General features: G+C 37.7%; 1 protein-coding gene across 1 annotated transcript; it reads left to right on the top strand.

The window, feature by feature from the left end:
- Positions 1–1,009: 1,009 nt before the first annotated feature.
- LOC144968354 (uncharacterized) lies at positions 1,010–18,540 on the top strand. Its single transcript, XM_078906630.1, has 5 exons — positions 1,010–1,145; positions 5,057–5,404; positions 6,023–6,139; positions 6,747–6,910; positions 9,112–18,540. The coding sequence occupies exons 3-5, from the start codon at positions 6,065–6,067 to the stop codon at positions 15,818–15,820; spliced, it is 6,948 nt and encodes a 2,315-aa protein (XP_078762756.1). The 5' UTR covers positions 1,010–1,145; positions 5,057–5,404; positions 6,023–6,064; the 3' UTR covers positions 15,821–18,540.
- The last annotated feature ends 517 nt before the right edge of the window (positions 18,541–19,057 follow it).

Genomic DNA, 19,057 nt, shown 5'->3' with positions numbered 1-19,057 from the left:
GAATTGCTCCTCTCCTACCTTTCTTATCGTTCTTTGTTCCTGTGTCAGTGTCTGTAACAATTGGGGTTGTTGTTTTTTTTCTGAGATCGGGTCCCTATGCTGATTCCCCAGACTTTGAGGGCCAAGATTGTTTTGAGATTCACTCCTAGAATGGCTGCCTTTCAGGGCTCTTGAGTCCGTTCTACCCATTTTTTGGTTTGTTTAGAGTGGCCTTCTCCTTGACGATTGCCAATAAAATCTGATGACGTTCGTCTCTCCAGTTTGTGCAGTAACCCTAGCACAAGGTGACTGATGGGTGCTCGGGCTTGCCAAAGGGCCTCGCATGATTTGGTCCGGGTCTGGTGCACAGCTACCCCCTATCCCCCGCCTGGGGACCCGCCGGGTTAGAGTGTTTGCCCTCTCCTGGTGCTTGACAATCGGAAATATCATACCTACTATAAACAGGGGAGGAAATTTTATGCTAAAGAACTAATAAACACATATACGTCCCTTGCAACAAGGCTGTTTACAATAATTTTTGAAGATGTATAGGTACTACTTACTAAGGGCCCAGAGCCCAAGCTAAGAAAATTGCAGAGGACTTTAAATAGCGGAAATCCCCTAAAGAGAGGAAATTCATCACAGTAAAAATCCAGAGGCGAAAGGTACTTAGCACTAGTGCGTGAAAGAGCGGGTTTGTGCCAGAAACAATCCCTGTAGATTCGATTGTTAAGCCCACTGGAAATTATATTTCGGTGATGGTGATGATGATGATGATGATGATGCTGATGATGGCGGTGGTGGTGGTGGTGGTGATGATGATTGATTGATTAAATGGTGTGGTCATCATCATCATCATTATGATGATGACGATGTTTTCATCTGTGATAGTGGTGTTTAGCTGATGACGAAAAATAAATAAATAAAAAAATAATGAAATAAAAGGCCACGTAACTGACAACCGTCTTGTTACTAATTTGACGAAAGTTGGAAAATAAGAATTAACAAAAGTTCACATCCAGACCATGTTATTGAAAGCGCGCCGGATATCAACACCACTACAATCACAACAAAAAGATCTCGACGAAACTCGAAACGACCAAATCTGAACTGAAGACTCAATGTCATGTAAGATTGAAGAAAGTGAAAGACACAAAACTGCAATGGTAATATAAACTGTCAACTTTATTACGCTTAAATAAACCTGTTCGAGGAATCAAAAAAGCTTTTTCGCTGACTCCACTGGTATTGATTTTGAGTGCGGGTAGAGAGGCAGCGATCCTAGAGGAACGGCAAGGCCAAGGCACAGAATTGAATAAAAGAACGGAGCAATCCTGAGCTCTACCACTAACGCTACTCTAGAACTCTAGACTCTAGGCAATCTAAATCTAACACTACACTCATTAACCACACCACACCATTAAACTAACACATTTCTTGACTGTGACTCTTCTTACTTGGTATTTACACACAATACTTACACTTACACTTTTGGACATTGGGTTTCAGTTTCATGATTCATGGTTTTGAGTTTGATTGTTGATTGTTGGGATTGCCCCACCACTCTACTCTAACTTCTAACTCTGAACTCTAAACTCAGAAATTCAGTAGGACTAAGTAGAAGTAGAAGACAGTCTGAGTCTTGAGTGATTTTTTTTTTTTTTAAAATCTTTGACTTTGATACAATTAATTCATTCTTATACTTATACTTATAACTTATTATTATAGACGCCTAGATGTGATTATTCAATCAATCCGATTATTCTCAGACATGTCTGAGAATAGGAAAATGATTATTCTCAGACACGTCTGAGAACAAGAAATTGATTATTCACAGACACTTTTTTAAAACTCCGCTTTTTTAAACATTTATTCACATTCCAGAATATGGAAAGTTTCGAAATGCACATAGAATTACGTTTAATAAACCTGTTTGAGGAATCAAAAAAGCTTTTTCGCTGACTCCACTGGTATTGATTTTGAGTGCGGGTAGAGAGGCAGCGATCCGAGAGGAACGGCAAGGCCAAGGCACAGAATTGAATAAAAGAACGGAGCAATCCTGAGCTCTAACACTAACGCTACTCTAGAACTCTAGACTCTAGGCAATCTAAATCTAACACTACACTCATTAACCACACCACACATTTCTTGACTCTTCTTACTCTGGTATTTACACTTACAATACTTAAACTTACACTACACTTTTTTGGACATTGGGTTTCAGTTTCATGGTTTTGAGTTTGATTGTTGATTGTTGGGATTGCCCCACCACTCTACTCTAACTTCTAACTCTGAACTCTAAACTCAGAAATTCAGTAGGACTAAGTAGAAGTAGAAGACAGTCTGAGTCTTGAGTGATATTTAAAAAAAAAAATCTTTGATACAATTAATTCATTCTTATAGATGTGATTATTCAATCAATTCGATTATTCTCAGACTTGTCTGAGAACAAGAAAATTGATTATTCACAGACACTTTTTTAAAACTCCGCTCTTTTAAACATTTACTCACATTCCAGAATATGGAAAGTTTCAGAATGCACATAGAAATAAGATAAAAATAATAATGATAAGCATAGTTATATAGCGCTTTTCGTCGAAACCTCAAAGCGCTTTTTTTTTTAATATTTAAAAAAATTAAATACAATTCAACCAAAGTATCAAAACAATTAAGAGCATAAAAGGGCATCAATACATCATCAATATAAATGTCACATACAATACATTTAAAATTCAATTCAGTATATTTTTCTGAAAAGATATGTTTTCAGGGCTTTTTTGAAAGTGTCTATTGAGCTCGAGAATCTCACAGATTGAGGGAGATCATCATTCCAAATCGTGGGTCCGAATTTCATAAGTACCACAACTACTCCTACAACCACCACCGCCTCATCATCATCACTACCACTACAACCACCACCACCACATCATCATCACGACCACTACTACTACAACCACCACAACCACATCGTCATCACTACCACTACTACTGCAACTACCATCACCACATCATCATCACTGCAACTACCACTACTACCACAACCACCAGTACCACATCATCATCACTACCACTATACTACAACCACCAGCATCACATCATCACTACCACTACTACTACTACAATCACCACCACTACATCATCATCACTGCAACTACCACTACAACAACCACCACTACCACATCATCATCACTACCACTACTACTACAACCACTACTACCACATCATCATCACTACCACTACTACTACAACCAGCACTACCACATCATCCTCACTACCACTCCACTATTACTACAACTACCACTACCACATCATCATCACGACCACTATTACTACAACTACCATCACTATTACAACCACCCACCACCACATCATCATCACGACAACTACTACTACAACCACCGCCACCACATCATAATCACTACCACTTCTACTACAACCACCACAACCCAATCGTCATCACTACCACTACTACTGCAACGACCATCACCACACCATCATCACTGCAACTACCACTAGTAAAGTACTACAAACCACCACTACAACATCATCAATACCACTACTACTACAACCACCACCTCCACATCATCATTACCACTTTACTACAACCACTACCACTACATCATCACTACTAATACTATTAAACCACCACCACATCATCATCACGACAACTACTACTACAACCACCACCACCACATCATCATCACTACCACTTCTACTACAACACCACAACCCAATCGTCATCACAACCACTACTACTGCAACGACCATCACCACACCATCATCACTGCAACTACCACTAGTAAAGTACTACAACCACCACTACAACATCATCAATACCACTACTACTACAACCACCAGCATCACATCATCACTACCACTACTACTACTACAACCACCACCTCCACATCATCATTACCACTTCTACTACAACCACTACCACCACATCATCACTACTAATACTACTACAACCACCACCACCACATCATCATTACCAATACTACTACAACCACCACCGCCACATCATCATCACTACTATTTTTACTACAACCACCATCACTATCACATCATCATCACTACCAATACTACTACAACCACCACCACCACATCATCATTACCAATATTACTACAACCATCATCATCACTACTATTTGTACTACAACCACCATCACCACCACATCTTCATCATTACCACCAGTACTACAATCACCACCACATCATCACTACAAATACTACTACAAGCACCACCACCACCTCATCTTCATCAATACCACCACCACTACTACTACAACCACCACCGCCACATCATCATCACTACCACTTCAACTACAACCACCACCACCACATCATCATCACTACCACTACTACTTCAACCACCACCAGCACCACCACCATATCATCATCACTACTACTACTACTACTACTACTACAACAACAACCACTATCACATCTTCATCATCACTACCACCATTGCTACAACCACCAACACCACATAATCCTCACTACCACCAGTACTACAATCTCTACCATTAGGTTTTGGAGCTTTACTTCATTTGAAATAAGGAAACTTTGGAATTGTATTTGGCAATGTGTTTATGTATCATAATATAATCCTAATCAGTTATCTATTTAGAACTATACAATATGTAAACACAATGCCAAATACCATTTCAATTCCTTTTTCTTGTATGCGGAAATTCCTCTTTCGGCATTGAAATTCCTACGAGTGGTGTCTGAAACTCCTGTGAGCTAAATTTAAAGTTGGCGTCTCTGGTTATCATTCATCTTGTTCAACCTTCATCCAATGGCAGGAGCTATGGAGGGGCTAAGGGGATGGCGGATAGCTTAATGCTGTTGTACTGCATGTATAAAATGACTCTAAGGCACTTCATCAAACCTGGTTTAAAGTTAAAGGTAGTCTTGGATATCATAAGAAAAGTTTACTCATATGGATTGGCATGTGTGCTAGAGATGCAGCACATGATGTAAATCAATTCTTGTGGTCAATCAAAATATCTCAAATTACACTTATTTATTATGAAAGGTGCCCATATCAACAACACCGTTTTTGATTTTTCAGGATTTTGCTGTTGATTCATGATGTCTGTGTGGTGAAAAGAAATTGACTTTCATTCCCACTGTAAATTCCTCTTATTGGCAATTTAGCACCACAATTGGAGAAGCCAAAAACTTGCTTAACAATGGATGTTGATTATTTTATGGAATCTCTTGTGTCCAACCTCTCACCAAATGCCAGTCCCCTCCAATCTTTGAGTCCTAGGAAAGGGAGAAAAAGCCCGAGGAATCCAAGTGTGTTACAACCGGGAATCCTGACCTTGTGGATGAAGGAAGTGTGGATATTTATGGAGACATTCTCAAGGAACCTCAGTCCACTGATGGAGACATCACACAACTTGGTAACAATGAGGTAGGGTGAACAATATCAATAACTTAATCTTTTTAAAAAATTTGCTTAGTTTCTTTAAACCAGATTATATTTCATGATATTGTAATTGTAGTAATTGGAATTACTAATTACCCAAATAAATACTTACAAATTATTATGAACCATCGTGTTGACAGGTGTGACTAGAGCAACCAGCTCTTTCAGTCATATATATACTAATTTTTCTTTGGTGTTTCCCTACAGTTTTGTTCTTCCTACAGTTTGTTCTGAAACCATATAAAATGAAAGTTTCAAATAACCCCTTTTAAAAAATAATTTTTTTTTTTTCCATTTTTTATGTCAATTTGCTCTAATATAGAATTGCACCTCAGATTTTATAGGTTAAATAAGCCATTTGTCACACCCCTTGGATTTTTTTCTTAGAATCGTTATTAGGGATGTCATCTGTGTGACTGCTTCATGGTACAGATCCCAATTTCTGATTTGTCATCTCTACTTCTATTTTTAGGAATGTGTCAAAGGTGTAAAATCTCCTCTTTTCCCTTAATCACTTCTCTCTCCCTTGTTATTGGACATAAAACATGTTTTGTTCCATTTTTGACCGATATAATGGATATAGTATTATTATTTCCTCCTCAGTTGGCACCAGAGGGTGCAGCAGCGTCTGCTTCTAGCAGTAAAATGAATAATGATAGCATCCAAGGAACTGACTCAATTTCTGAATTAGCTTCACCGGATAAATGTGAATTGGAAAAGGTAAGAAATCAACACTTTTTACGCTCTTCTTTGTTTTTTATGGCATCCAATTAGAGAGTGGGGTGGGGTTGTTTTCCTTGAGATGTCACTCTTGCTGTGTCTTTTATTGGATAAATTGTTTTATGAATTGATGACAAGTTTTTTCGTGACCCATTATGTTGGAGTGAACTAGGTGTTAGAAATTGAATTTATAGCCACAGATATGATTTATGGAGCTGATTTCTTACATTGCAAAAAATTCAAAGTTCTTACTTCCCATCCTGAAATAATACCATTTTGAGACAGTGGATCACATTTTTGCAGACCAGCTGACTACTACATATATTTCGTAGAATTACGAATTTTTGGGTCCGAATTGACAATTATATAAAAGACATTCTTAATTCAATAAGCTTCTCGAAAACAAAGTTTTGATGTCAGAGCTAATATATATATAGAAGTTGAAAGCACTAATTTAACATATTTAAACACAAAATGATAATTTTTAAAAGTAGTTATAATATTAATTATGTTATTACCCCTGAAAACTACGATTTTTTCCAATTTCAAATAGGTTGATGTATTTATGAATATTATCTAATTTTCAGTTTTCATGTTTTTGTTTCAGCTTAAAGCAAGAATCAATGAACTGACTCTGACCAACAAGAAGCTTAAATTAGAGAATGATAATTTAGTGGTTACAAAAACCCAGTTATCCAAAAACATCTCCTGCCTGTTTCTGACATGTCGTAATGAATTACAGAGCAAAGATAAAGAGATTGAACAGCTCAGGTATTATAAAATCATCAAACCTTTAATGTTAAGACTGAATTGTTTTTAAATCATGTCATAATTTCTGTAATAACTTAGAAAAAGATCACCCCCTTTCTACAAAGTGTTAAATCTAGTGAATTCGTGAAAACAATTTTGAAAAATTATTTATTTCAGTGATTTGATTTTGGTGTTTTAGAGTTAACATGCCAAATGTGCCATCTTGAGTCAAGGTTAATCAGACCAGTTTTTTTGTACATCTTGTGGCTTAGCTATTCAATTATTTTTTTTTTTAATGTCGCAAGTGCGATAGGATTCTTTTATATAAATACAAATAGTCATCTTTTCTCAAACTCATTTTGTTTCCCGATTTTTGATTTATCATACATTATTTAGTTTGTTTTTTTTTTAGATATTAGTAGATAAATAAATTCTCCTTTTTTAAATTGAAAAAAAAAAAGCCTAGTTTGACCATACTAGACTGAGGTTGTTTAGTTTTGTTTCCATTCCATGAAAAGTAAATAGAAGTAAAAGGAAAAAGTACAAGAGAATATTGTGAGTAATGTTATAAACAAATGACGACTCATGGATAAGTTGAGTGATAAAATATATGTCTATTGACAAAATAATTGAATAGTTGCATCACAATGTATGGGTTAGAGCAGACATGCCTATTGGATTTGTCCCGGAAATTATTTTAAAAAATAATGGCTGTGTCGGAAAATATGAAAGTTTACTTTTTGTCCTGGAACTTAAAAAATTAACCAGTATATTACCACCTAGAAGTTTAGAAGTTATGCAATTATGAACTATTGTGATATCATCATCATCATCCCCACCACCGTCCCTACCACAACAACTACAACTACCACCATTACATCACCACCAAAGCTACCACAACATCTCTTCCACCACAACTCCAACAACCACCACCACATCATCATCTCTCCCACCACTACTACATCATCATCTCTGCTATCACTACTACAACATCCACCACTGCAATCACATCATCATCTCTACCATCATTACTACAACAACCACCACCACATCATCATTCCTGCCACCACTACTACAACAAATGCCACATCATCATCAACTCTACCACCACTACTACAACCACCACCACCACATCATCATCATCTCTACCACCACTACTACAACCACCACCACCACATCATCATTTCTACCACCACTACTACAACCACCACCACCACATCATCATCATTCCTACCACCACTACTATAACTACCATCACCACTACAACCAACACCGCCACATCAACATTCCAACACCACCTCATCATTTTTAACACCACCACCACCGCCACATCATCTTTCCTACCACCACTACTACTGCAACCACCACCACATCATAATTCCTACCACCACTCCCACAACCTTCACCACCACCACCACACTATCATTACTACAACCAATATCACAACCTCTACCACCAAATCATCACCGCTATCACTGCTACTACAACCACAACTACCACCATATCATCAGCACAGCAAACCATATAATTTGAAAATTGGTAGGCTTTTCTCAATCATAAAGGTGGGAGAATTTTTTTTTTCTTTTTTGTGGTCAGTTATTCTCACCTGTGGTCTTGATGAGTTATCCAACCAATATTATATTTTTAAGCCAGTGAGTGAGGATACCCCTTTTGTTGCAAGCAGATTAGTAACTACTTATAATTGTCTCTTGCACCATTGTAACCAATTTATGTTCTTGATTTCAGATGTTTGACTGTCTTTTAAGACATTACAATTGCACAGCTTATTGTAACTGAAATTTGAGGTTTTATCCGTAAAATTTCCCTGAAATTTGAAATTGAGGGTAGGCATTCCTGTTAGAACTAAGATAACAACTTTCAACAGGGGATTAAATAGCTATACAGAGATACCAATTGGTCGGCACCAAATGAATGCAAAACTAAGCAGTTTGGGTATCAGACTATAGAGATCCCTCCATGATCCGATTCTGAAACAAGCTAGTATCAAGATTTTGCATAATATTGAAAGGTGTTCTACAATTGTACTTTTTGTCCCTAGATTTCACTAAAGAAACCTTCCTCTTTTTTTTTTTCTCTTAGACCATTATTTTCAATTCTCATCTGCTGACATTTGAATTAAGCAAGCAAGTGCTAAAAAGTTTTCTAAAACAGTCAGACCCTTATAATTAAAATTTTTTTTTTTTCAACTTTGAATTTTACAGAAATACAATCAAGACACTTCAAACAACAAGCAAAGAAGATCATCTTTCCTATAAAATGGATACAATCACAAGAAACAAACGTGGCTCATCACCAAAACAGTACAACCGTACGCAAAGCCAGTCTTCTAGTCAGTCACCAGATGAGATCTCTTGTTCACGTATTTATAATGATCGAAAGGAAAGCCCATTAGGCAGCAGAAAACATTCAGTTGGCAGGTCTCGGAGAGACTGCGATCAAGATGTGAGAAATTCAAAAACATCCAGTGGAAGGAAAATATCCCATCTCCAAAGTCGACATGGAAGACGGTCAAAAAGTGGTAGCAAAGAGTCAAAGTCAGAAAGAGATAGAGGTGCTGGTGAAGAATCATCACCTATAATTCATAGGAATCATCGAAGTAAAGAGGGGAGTAGAAAGGAGAGGGACTCACATTCATCTCAGCAACAGCATTCACAACACAAATCTGCTTCTAAGGTGTCAACAGATGATTCCTCAAATAAAAAGCTTTTACCAAAGTCAAATGACAAAAGCCATGAGCTCAGATGTTCTAATAAATTTGTAAGCGAAGAAAAAGTTTCAAAGGATGTGAATTCATTAACAAAATCCATAGAATCAAGACAAAATGACACCCATCGAAATTTTGAAGAATACAAGGAGGTGAATGTAATGGACACAAAGGGTTCCAATTGGCCTGTATGTAAATTTGACAATAACAAAGTGTCACAGTGTGAATCCATCACAAAGACAGTAATGGAGCATGGAACCAGATTAATTGACTGCAATGAGGGAAGAAAAAATCAGGTTGAGGACAGAATGAATATTGAATCACTTGGAAAATTGCCTAGTGAGCAATTAGAATCTTGTAAAAGAAAGGAAGGAGAAATTGAAGGTAGTGAACGAAGAAGTGAAGGTGTTACTGAGAGGAGGAGTAAAAGTGGCAGTGAAAGAACTAGGGAAAGATGTAGTGAGAGACGTTGTGATGGTGTAAGTGAAAAATGTAGTGAAGGTGTCGATGAAAGAACTAGGGAAGATTTTAAGGAAAGATGTAGTGAGAGAAGTCATGAAGGTGTCAGTGAAAGATCAAGGAAAGACATTGGGGAAAGATGTAGTGAGAGAAATTATGAAGGTGTAAGTGAAAAGTGTAGCGAAGGTGTCGATGAAAGAACTAGGGAAAGATGTAGTGAGAGAAGTTGTGAAGGTGAAAGTGAAAAATGTAGTGAAGGTGACAGTAAAAGAAGTAATGAAGAGGTTGATAGAGAAATTAGTGGAGATGTTAGCAAAAATAAGAAAGATAATATCCAAGTAAATGAGAAATTGACATTTATGTCAAAAGGCGTCAGTGTAATGCATCTGTCTCAAACTGTCCCATTAGAGTCCACTGGGGCACCCAATACCATTTTACCAGCACAAATTGTGTCAAAGAAAGATACTGCTCAAAATAAAGTTGAACAAACAATAGAGAAATCTTTACCTCAAAGTTGTGATAGATTAAAACAAGGAGACAATCTATCCAACAAATTTTCTAACAGGCCTGCATCTCAAAATGACTCAGAAGGAATTGCCTCGACTAGTTGTGTTGTCTCCAATCAAGAGTGGGATTCTGTCATGTCACCAGGTGCCAGCCTCCCTTTCTCAAAAATGAAATCACCCGATCCCGTTTCACCAAAACATAATCCCAGTCACGTCATCAACACCAGTAGTCCAATTCTAACGAACCAGACATGGCCCTTTGAAAATCGTGATGCAACGACTACATGCGGTGAATCATCTATTTCTCAAATTGAAAAGCCTGTCATGTCCAAATGTGATAAAGAATCTGCCATATCGTCGGAGCCAGTCAGAGCTTTTCCAATTTCTGATTTGAAAGATGGAAGTAACTCTTCCTCTTCTCAGTTAATAAATGAGTCACTTTTTACAAAAGATGAGAGTGAAAGTGTCTCTGATGAAAAACTTGAATCCAATCCTGTGGAGTCTAAGAACTCAGTTTCCAAGTCCAAAGAGTCCACCTCAGAAGAAGCAACAAATAGTAGTTCTGGGCCTGGTGGTGAGGCGAGTAGTAAGGAGTCCACCACTTCAAACACTTCTGATACTTCCAATGAATTAAAAAAATCTTCATCTTTGTCAACATCTTCATCATTATCATCATCAAAATCCTCATCCAATTTAACAGTTATACCTAAGATTGGTTTTCAATCCCCATCAAAGCCTGGCTTTGTTTGGAACCCCAACTCCCTCCATTACGAAGACTGCACCAACCTTACCCCTCCCAAACCTAAACACATGAGACAATCAACGCCTGTCAAACAACCCTCTACCAATTATGATTCAAACACCCTCACCCCTTCCAAATCAGATAACATCTTGTGCACACCGAATCTAATCGTTCTAGGGGATGAGGAGACAACCAGTGCTACAATCATCAGTCCTTTTAAATCAAATTCCGTCCCATCCGAGTTCATTCCACCAGGAGTCCGCAAAGAAATAAAAGAAAGCAACACCCATTTTAGACATATCCGAGGTAAACCAGAGTTCTTGCATAGGAGTCCAGCTAATTCTGAGAGTCCTGATGTTCATTCAGAAGTCAAGGATGGTTTGTTGCCGAGTGATTTAGGATTTCAGAAGACTCATCCTAAAGATAAGAAAGTAAGGAAATCCAAAGTTGACATAGAAAAGGAAGGATTTAGTGTGAAAGAGATTGGAAACATTTCAGTTGGAGGAGTGTTGGCTTCTAAGTCTGGAAATTCTAACGATGATGAAGAGATTGGGGAAACTGTTGACAACTGCAATGGTAGTGTCAATGGCACACAAGAAGATTTGGATGCTGGAGAAGGAAGGGTTAATGAATTCATGGATGAAACAAGTAAAATTCAACCAATAGCAAGAATGGCATTCCAGAAAGTCTTTAGAAAAAATATTTCTGATTTCAAGAAGGAAATGACATTAAAATCTTGTTCTAAATCCAACCAAAGGGTTTTAGCATCTCGTTTAAGGCATTCAGCGAGACTTGTTCAAAGTTCATCAACGCTGGCTCCAGTTGGAGTGACATGCACACCAGTTGCTCCAACAGTGAGTAGTGATCAAAACAGTGGCATGATGACAGATCAACTAAAGCAGCAACAGACTGCAAGAGAAATTATAGAAAGTAATAACACAGGTTTAGCTTTGAAATGTTCTAAACTGCCTAAAGTTGATGACGGGTTAAAACAGCAAAAGGATTTTGTAAATGAATGGGTATGGCATACATCATTCAACATCAAGACACCCAAACGAGTAAAATCTGCATCGAAAGTCACCAAATCGCATTCTCAACCAAATGTCCAGTCAAATACAAGAATGCAAGAAACAGAAGAGGTTACAACGCACAATGAGCTTTCTTTCAGAGGAAAAATTCTCTCCATAAAGTCCAAAAAAGCAGATGAAGACCAAATCTTGCCCCAACTTCAAAAAGGCCCAGAGAAATCAGGCATGAATGTGCCAATTTCCCCTACGAACAGTTGTAGAGTAACATCATCAAGTGTTGAATATACAGAACAGGAAGCACACTCTGAAAGGTCATCTTCTGCCCAGAAAAAAGTTTCCAATGACATTGATGATGAGGTTATGAATTCACCCGAACCCGACAGTACAAGTGACCCAATCATTTTCAAAGCTGCTGAAGGGCGTGGACTCCATTGCTCTAAAATTGAAGTTAACAAGCAAAATTTCACTAGTAATAAGGCAAGTACAGACCCTGTTTTAAACCGTCTTAATGAATCACACAGTCCAGATAGTCCAACGAAATGTCTTGGACCTGTCCGTACCATTTCAAAATCTCCAAAGAAACGAGCATTAGATTTCAGGTCCTGTAACTCACCAAATAGAAATAAAAGTAGTACATCATGCAGTTGTAGTGAAAAACAGGAAGTGAGCCAGGTGGAATCAGACCTTTTTTTGAGTTCATCGGATGGTCCTGAGGACAATAGTGATACAGATGATGAAGGTGAGAATACTCTGAATGCCACTTATATTATCAATGCCGTTCAATCAGAGAGTGAATGTGAAAATGTCCACAATGAGCCGTCTAATGAACGTAATCCATCTTCTGGTTGTAATAAAATTGGAGGTAAGACTCCGATTGGTCACTGGGATGAGGTTAGTCTCATGGAAAGTCACAGTCTATCGGAATTTGACCGGGATGTCGTTATGCCGCAGCAGCATCCTCCAATTAATAAGACCAGAATGTCATCTCGAACAGACTCTTTTTCATCTCACATTTCTGTTGGTGGATTTTCCCCCTTTTCCTTTACATCTCCAAAATTAACACCATCTCATATTAGAAGCCCAAAAGACGCACTATGGTCTCCTTTGAACAGGACCAATGAATCTCGTGATATGTGTCATGATGATGTAAGGACACCAGCTCGTTGTGGTTTGAGTGATGTAGAGGAAAGTGACAATTTTGATAAGGTCGGGTCAGATCCAAACCCCTCTTCAAGTCCTAATGATGTGGATGGTGCTCAGCTGGTAAAACTTTTCTCACTGCAAACGTTGCAACAAATGGAGCTAGTCAAGACGCGGTGGGGTTTAGAGAGTAGTGACAGTTGCAGTTCATCAGATGATGGCAGTTCAGGTAGTGGGACTGAATCTGATGATGAAGATTGTGTGACACCAGTCAAAAGTGGCAGTAAAGTGGTTTCTTCTCCGGCAAAGTCACCTTTGAAGGTTGCTAAAAAGGAGGAACCAGTAAAATTACTTCGATCTCCTCGTGTTTCAAAACTATGCAGGGAAAGTTTTAACTCCATAGCATCTTGTTCTCAACAGTCTATCAGTCTAAGGCGGTCTCCAAGAAAAAATTCTCAGGAGCTAAGATCTCTGAAGAAATCAGTGGAAAAATTAGTAAAGAATCATAGAGGCGGTGTCTCAACAATAGTCAATAATAATTATCCCCGTCAAAGTCCACAGTCAAAGGAGACAATACAAATTGATAACAGCAAAAAACTTTCAGAGAGGAAAAATGTTACCAATTCAGGAAGAGATGAGATGATGAGAAATCCTGAGCGGGATCACTATTTGAAAAGAGACAATTTGAGTAAAGGATTATATTACTCCTATGACAGTCCTCAGAAGTCTGTGAGAATTGTTGATGAAAGTTCTAGTGGTGAAAATATTGTCATTGGCTCATGTAGTCAAGAGAGCAATGTTCTATTGAAGAGGCTTTGTGGCTCAAATTCAGAATCAGCTGGCAAGTGTTCAAAATCTCCCATTGTGAAAAATAGCAGGGGCAATAGTTCATTCAAAGCCAGTGGCTTATCGGAGACTCTTCGGGAAGATAATGTAAATATTTCTAAAAGTGTAGATAAAATTGATGGAGAATCTGAGGATGGATCTGGAGCTTCAGCCTCGTCTTTAGATAAGAGACCACTCAGCCTTCAAGAGAACAATGACGTTGACCATGTGTTAATATCAAGGCAGGCTGAATTTGTACACAGTGTTATAAAAGTCACTCGCAGGCTGGATCTCGGTAAAACAAAGACAGAAAAACAAGATGTCTTAAAATTGAATGAAAAGTGTGATAACAATGATGATAGGGAAGATCAGGTAGTTGGAGAAAATAACTGTTTTGTCTTTGATACTGCAGTTGTTGATAATTGCTCAAATGATAATGATGATTCTGATGGAGTCGAAGATGGTGAGATTTTGGATGATGATGATGAGGTAGAGGAGACTTTGTGTCAAGATAAGGGCAGCTCTCAGCAGTTCAAATGTTTGGGAGAGCAAGGCTCCAAGCAAAACAAAGGGTCAGAGAATGAGAGATTTCACATCACTCAGGATGGCTGTAAAGTAATTGCCAGTCCAAAACTCGTGCCACGGAAAAGGGGAAAGAACTTTGCATGCAGAAAAGACTCTACTAGTGGCCATGGTGTCTCACCCATGGAAAGAGTTTACACCCCACCTTCTTCATCATCAGGATCTGATGCCAAAAAGGAAAGGGCAAAGGTCAGAGAGGCAAATTCCAATAAAAGAAATAGATCGAGGTCGCCAAATAATCCTGACAGAAAACGTCCAAAAATGGAAAAAAAGGATAGACAATCAAATTCAAATATAAGAGATTGTACTACAGAGAAAGACTCTCGAAGCTATTCACCACACGGTAGTGATAGGCGGAGGTCACCTGGTTACAGTGGGAGAAGAAATAGATCTCCCTTGTCTTCGCACAGCAGGAGACATCGGTCTCCAAGAAGTGATCGTCGGATTAGATCACCAGCGAGGAATCAACGTCAGAATTCCTCAGGAGAAACAACCAGTAGACATGTCTCTCCCAGGAAAGGTGTTAAGCTGGAAAGGAAACATTCTACTCATCGCAGTCCTAATCGACGAGAAAGTGGTGAGCACAGTAGGTCAGTTGAGCGTGGCTCGAGGAGGGAGTCTGGCCGATCTCGTGAAATTCGAAATACTCACAGCACAGACAAATCTTGTGATCGATCTAGTAATTCCAAATGTTGTCATACCTCAAAGGAGGATGAAAAGTGTCAGGACAGGAGAAAGAGACACACGGGCAATCGATGTACTGAACGGTCAAGGTCACGATCTAAAGATAGTTCTTGTAGTCGTCATCATCATGAAAATTCAAGGTCACAATGTAAAGATAGTTCTCGTAGGCATCATCATGAAAATTCAAGATCACAATCTAAAGATAGTGCTTCATCTCATTGCCATTGTCATGATCACTGAAATCAGAAATATAAATAAAAGGATTTGAAAAAAGTGTTTAGATCTAAATTTAGAGGCTTAGATTATTCTGACATCATTTCTTATGCTAATGATATGAATATGGCATGACGATCAACTGGGGTAATTTTGCCTAAAGGGGAAACTTGACTGTTTAGTTTTTTGGCAGTTATTTCCTTTGATAAAGATTAAAGTCTTTTCACGGTTACAATAACTGCAACAAAGCTGAGATTATTCAAAATGCTCCGAATTCACAGAAGCAAAGTTTCCCCTAGAGGCAAAGTTACCCCAATTGACGGTACCTGAAACGTGCAGCTGTCGTCAATTTATAACTCAGATGTATATGGATGCTTTTTTTAGAGTGGTTGATTGAGGTAGTGCTAGAGTCTCTTCTATCGTTAGAAATTTTCTTTATGGATTATTGTCTCTATCCCAGAATGAGATTATGTGTTTTAGTCCCAGACTGGCTGATGTCCTGTTCTATGTCTGTTTGAGGTGGGGGGGGGGGTGGTGTAAGAAACAGTGCCAAGCAATGAGAAAATCGACTGGGGATTGAACCTTATACCTCCAGATGGACATTATTCAGGAGACCTGAGAATCAATCCCCAGTGGAGGCATGATGATTTTTTTCTTGTACTTATATTTTTCTTTCTGATTTGCCTGGCACTGTTTCATACACACCCTTTCAGACTTTTATCTGACACCACTGTCTGCTCTCTAATTTGTCTTTTATTGTCCTGTGTGCTAAATTATGGGCAGGAGGTCACATGCTGTCTTCTATCCCCCTGTATCTGTTTTCCAGTCTGCTTTCTGTCTTTGTCTTGAATGAGATTACTTAGTTTTGTCCTGGCCCTGGCCAGACTTTTAGCTGAGAGGAAACAGTCAAATGTATAGTTTTGGGAGATTATACTTTTATCTCTTGTAAGTCATTTCTCTGTTAGGTTCTGTTATATTTGTTGTTTTGCAGAATGATTAATGAGCATTCGAGTGTATTCCTTTTTTTAGTGGGATCCTGTGCTTGTGTCTGGATGAGACTTTAAGGTTCTCAAAATAAGTACATTGATAATATGCCTTTGGAATCTACACCTGTTCCTTATTTAAATCAATTCCACTTTAACTTACTTTTCCTTGTGACCTTTAATTGTAAGTCTAGAAAATTTTCAACCTTTTTACTGACGCTGGAATGATCTAAATGTGCTACACGCGCTTTAAAACCCTTAAAAACAAAACAAACATTAGATATGATGTTTTAAAAAAAAATGTAAGTGGTTCCATCATCAAATTTTTAAAATAATTTTTTTTTTTATTGTAAAAGGTTTAGAGTTAGAGCATGATGTTTTCCATGGATAATCAAAATGTTAAGTATTTATCAGCTTTAAATTTATCTGCCTTGCTATACACTGACAAATTTTTTTTTTTTCATTTTGGCAAGAGTTATTTTTACTTCTATGATCGATGAATTAAGATGACCTCAATTTGTGAAAAATCCTAAAACCCATGACTTCAAAGAAATTCTACACTGTTATTTTAATGTAGTCACTTGTTTAAGAATGTTTGACAATTCAAGATTATTTTTAATTTATCTATGTTTGAAGTAAAAAATCTCAAGCAAAAATTTAAAAAAAGATATTTTGAGAGTTTTTGGCAGCTAAGTCCGTTGTGGTTATATCTTCCATGTCCTATACACTTATATGACCTTAAATTAAAGTTTTTGCAAGCACTGTTAAGCTTCTAAAAATATTCTAAATGCTTTACACGGATGTAACCATGGTATATTCGATGCTTGAGTTGCAGGGGCTTGGTGGGGTTCCTGACCTCCCATGGTAGGCGGGGAGGCACTTTCTGACTCTTCTATCCCCTATATCTATTTTCCTACACGCTTTCTGTCTTTGTCTTGGAACAAGATTACTTGGTTTTGTACTGGCCCTGGCCGGATATCCTACTGAGTGGGAAACAGTCAAATGTATAGCTCTAGCTTTTGGAGACGATATTTTTTTCCTTGTAAATCATCTCTCTGTTATGTACTTTTACCATTTTAAAAAAAAAAAAATATTGGTTTGTAAACATTTGAGTGTATTCCTCTTAGTGGGGACCTGTGTTTGTGTCTGGATGAGACTTTTAGTACTTTTAGATGATCACAAACTAAGTACACTGATTGTGTGCTCTTGGAATCTACATCTGTTTTCTATTTGAACCTTTCCTCTTTGTCTTACTTTTTCTCATGTGATTTCACAAGAAAATCGATAACTTTTTTGACTGTCCCATTTTCTTCCTTTTTACTGGCTCTGAAATGACCTAATGATGTTGCAGTTGCAAGCGCCGTAAAACCCTTAAAAACAAGCTACAGGGGCCTCAGATTTTATATTCTATTTTTATTGACACATTTTGATATGAAAAAAATTTCAGTCATTATCATTGAGGGCCCTCTTTAAATTTTTATTGCATTTTAAACTGTTTTATAATTTTATTTTTGAATGTAGACGATGCTTTCGATTAAAATAATTATTTTTTATATTTTTATTTCCATAACTATATGTAAAAAATGAACAAATTATTTATTTTTTAAGAACGGTATCAATATGTTGTTTTTTTTAAATTACTTGTTGCAATATGGTGTAAATATTGATATTTATTGACTTGGTTCTATATATCTCTATGAATGATGATATAGAATAAAATGTTATGTTGATTGAGCTTTGCTCTGTCCTATAAAAAAAGAAAAATTAGAAATCTTTTGTTGATCAATGAGAACCTTAGAAATTTTTGTTAATGATCACATGATTCAGTGCTGTGTGTAGTTTACCATCGGGGTTTGTTTATCTGTCCCTTACATCGCTTGTCCTAGTTAATATTCAAATTGAAATAATTTTATTCATCCTTGGGGAGTTTTTCTTTGTTGTCAAATTAAATTGATGATCAAGATAATCCATGCATGAGCCGTAATGCAGTAGTGCTGCAGAGTAAGCAAGTCTGAGTTTCTAGCTTAAGTAAGAGCAAATGCAGATAGCGGGGCTCAAAACTGGTCATCCTGGTGAAAATTTTAATTTAAAGTTCGAGGGCAACTGACTGGGAGTGGGAGTGGAAGATGCCCCCCCCCCCCCCTCCCCCTCCCCCTAGAATCTGCACCACATGAAGGAGGCTCAACAAAAATCTCACCCAGGATTGATGGGTGGTCCATTTGCCGCGTGTGAAGTGAGGGCTCTACCAACTGAGCTGTCAGGAACCCCGCAAGCACATGTA

Source organism: Berghia stephanieae, chromosome 3, assembly GCF_034508935.2.
Source record: "Berghia stephanieae isolate SIO BIC M18660-M18661 chromosome 3, UCSD_Bste_1.3, whole genome shotgun sequence".
NCBI classification, from domain to species: domain Eukaryota; kingdom Metazoa; phylum Mollusca; class Gastropoda; order Nudibranchia; family Aeolidiidae; genus Berghia; species Berghia stephanieae.
This window is presented reverse-complemented; position numbering and strand designations above follow the sequence as displayed.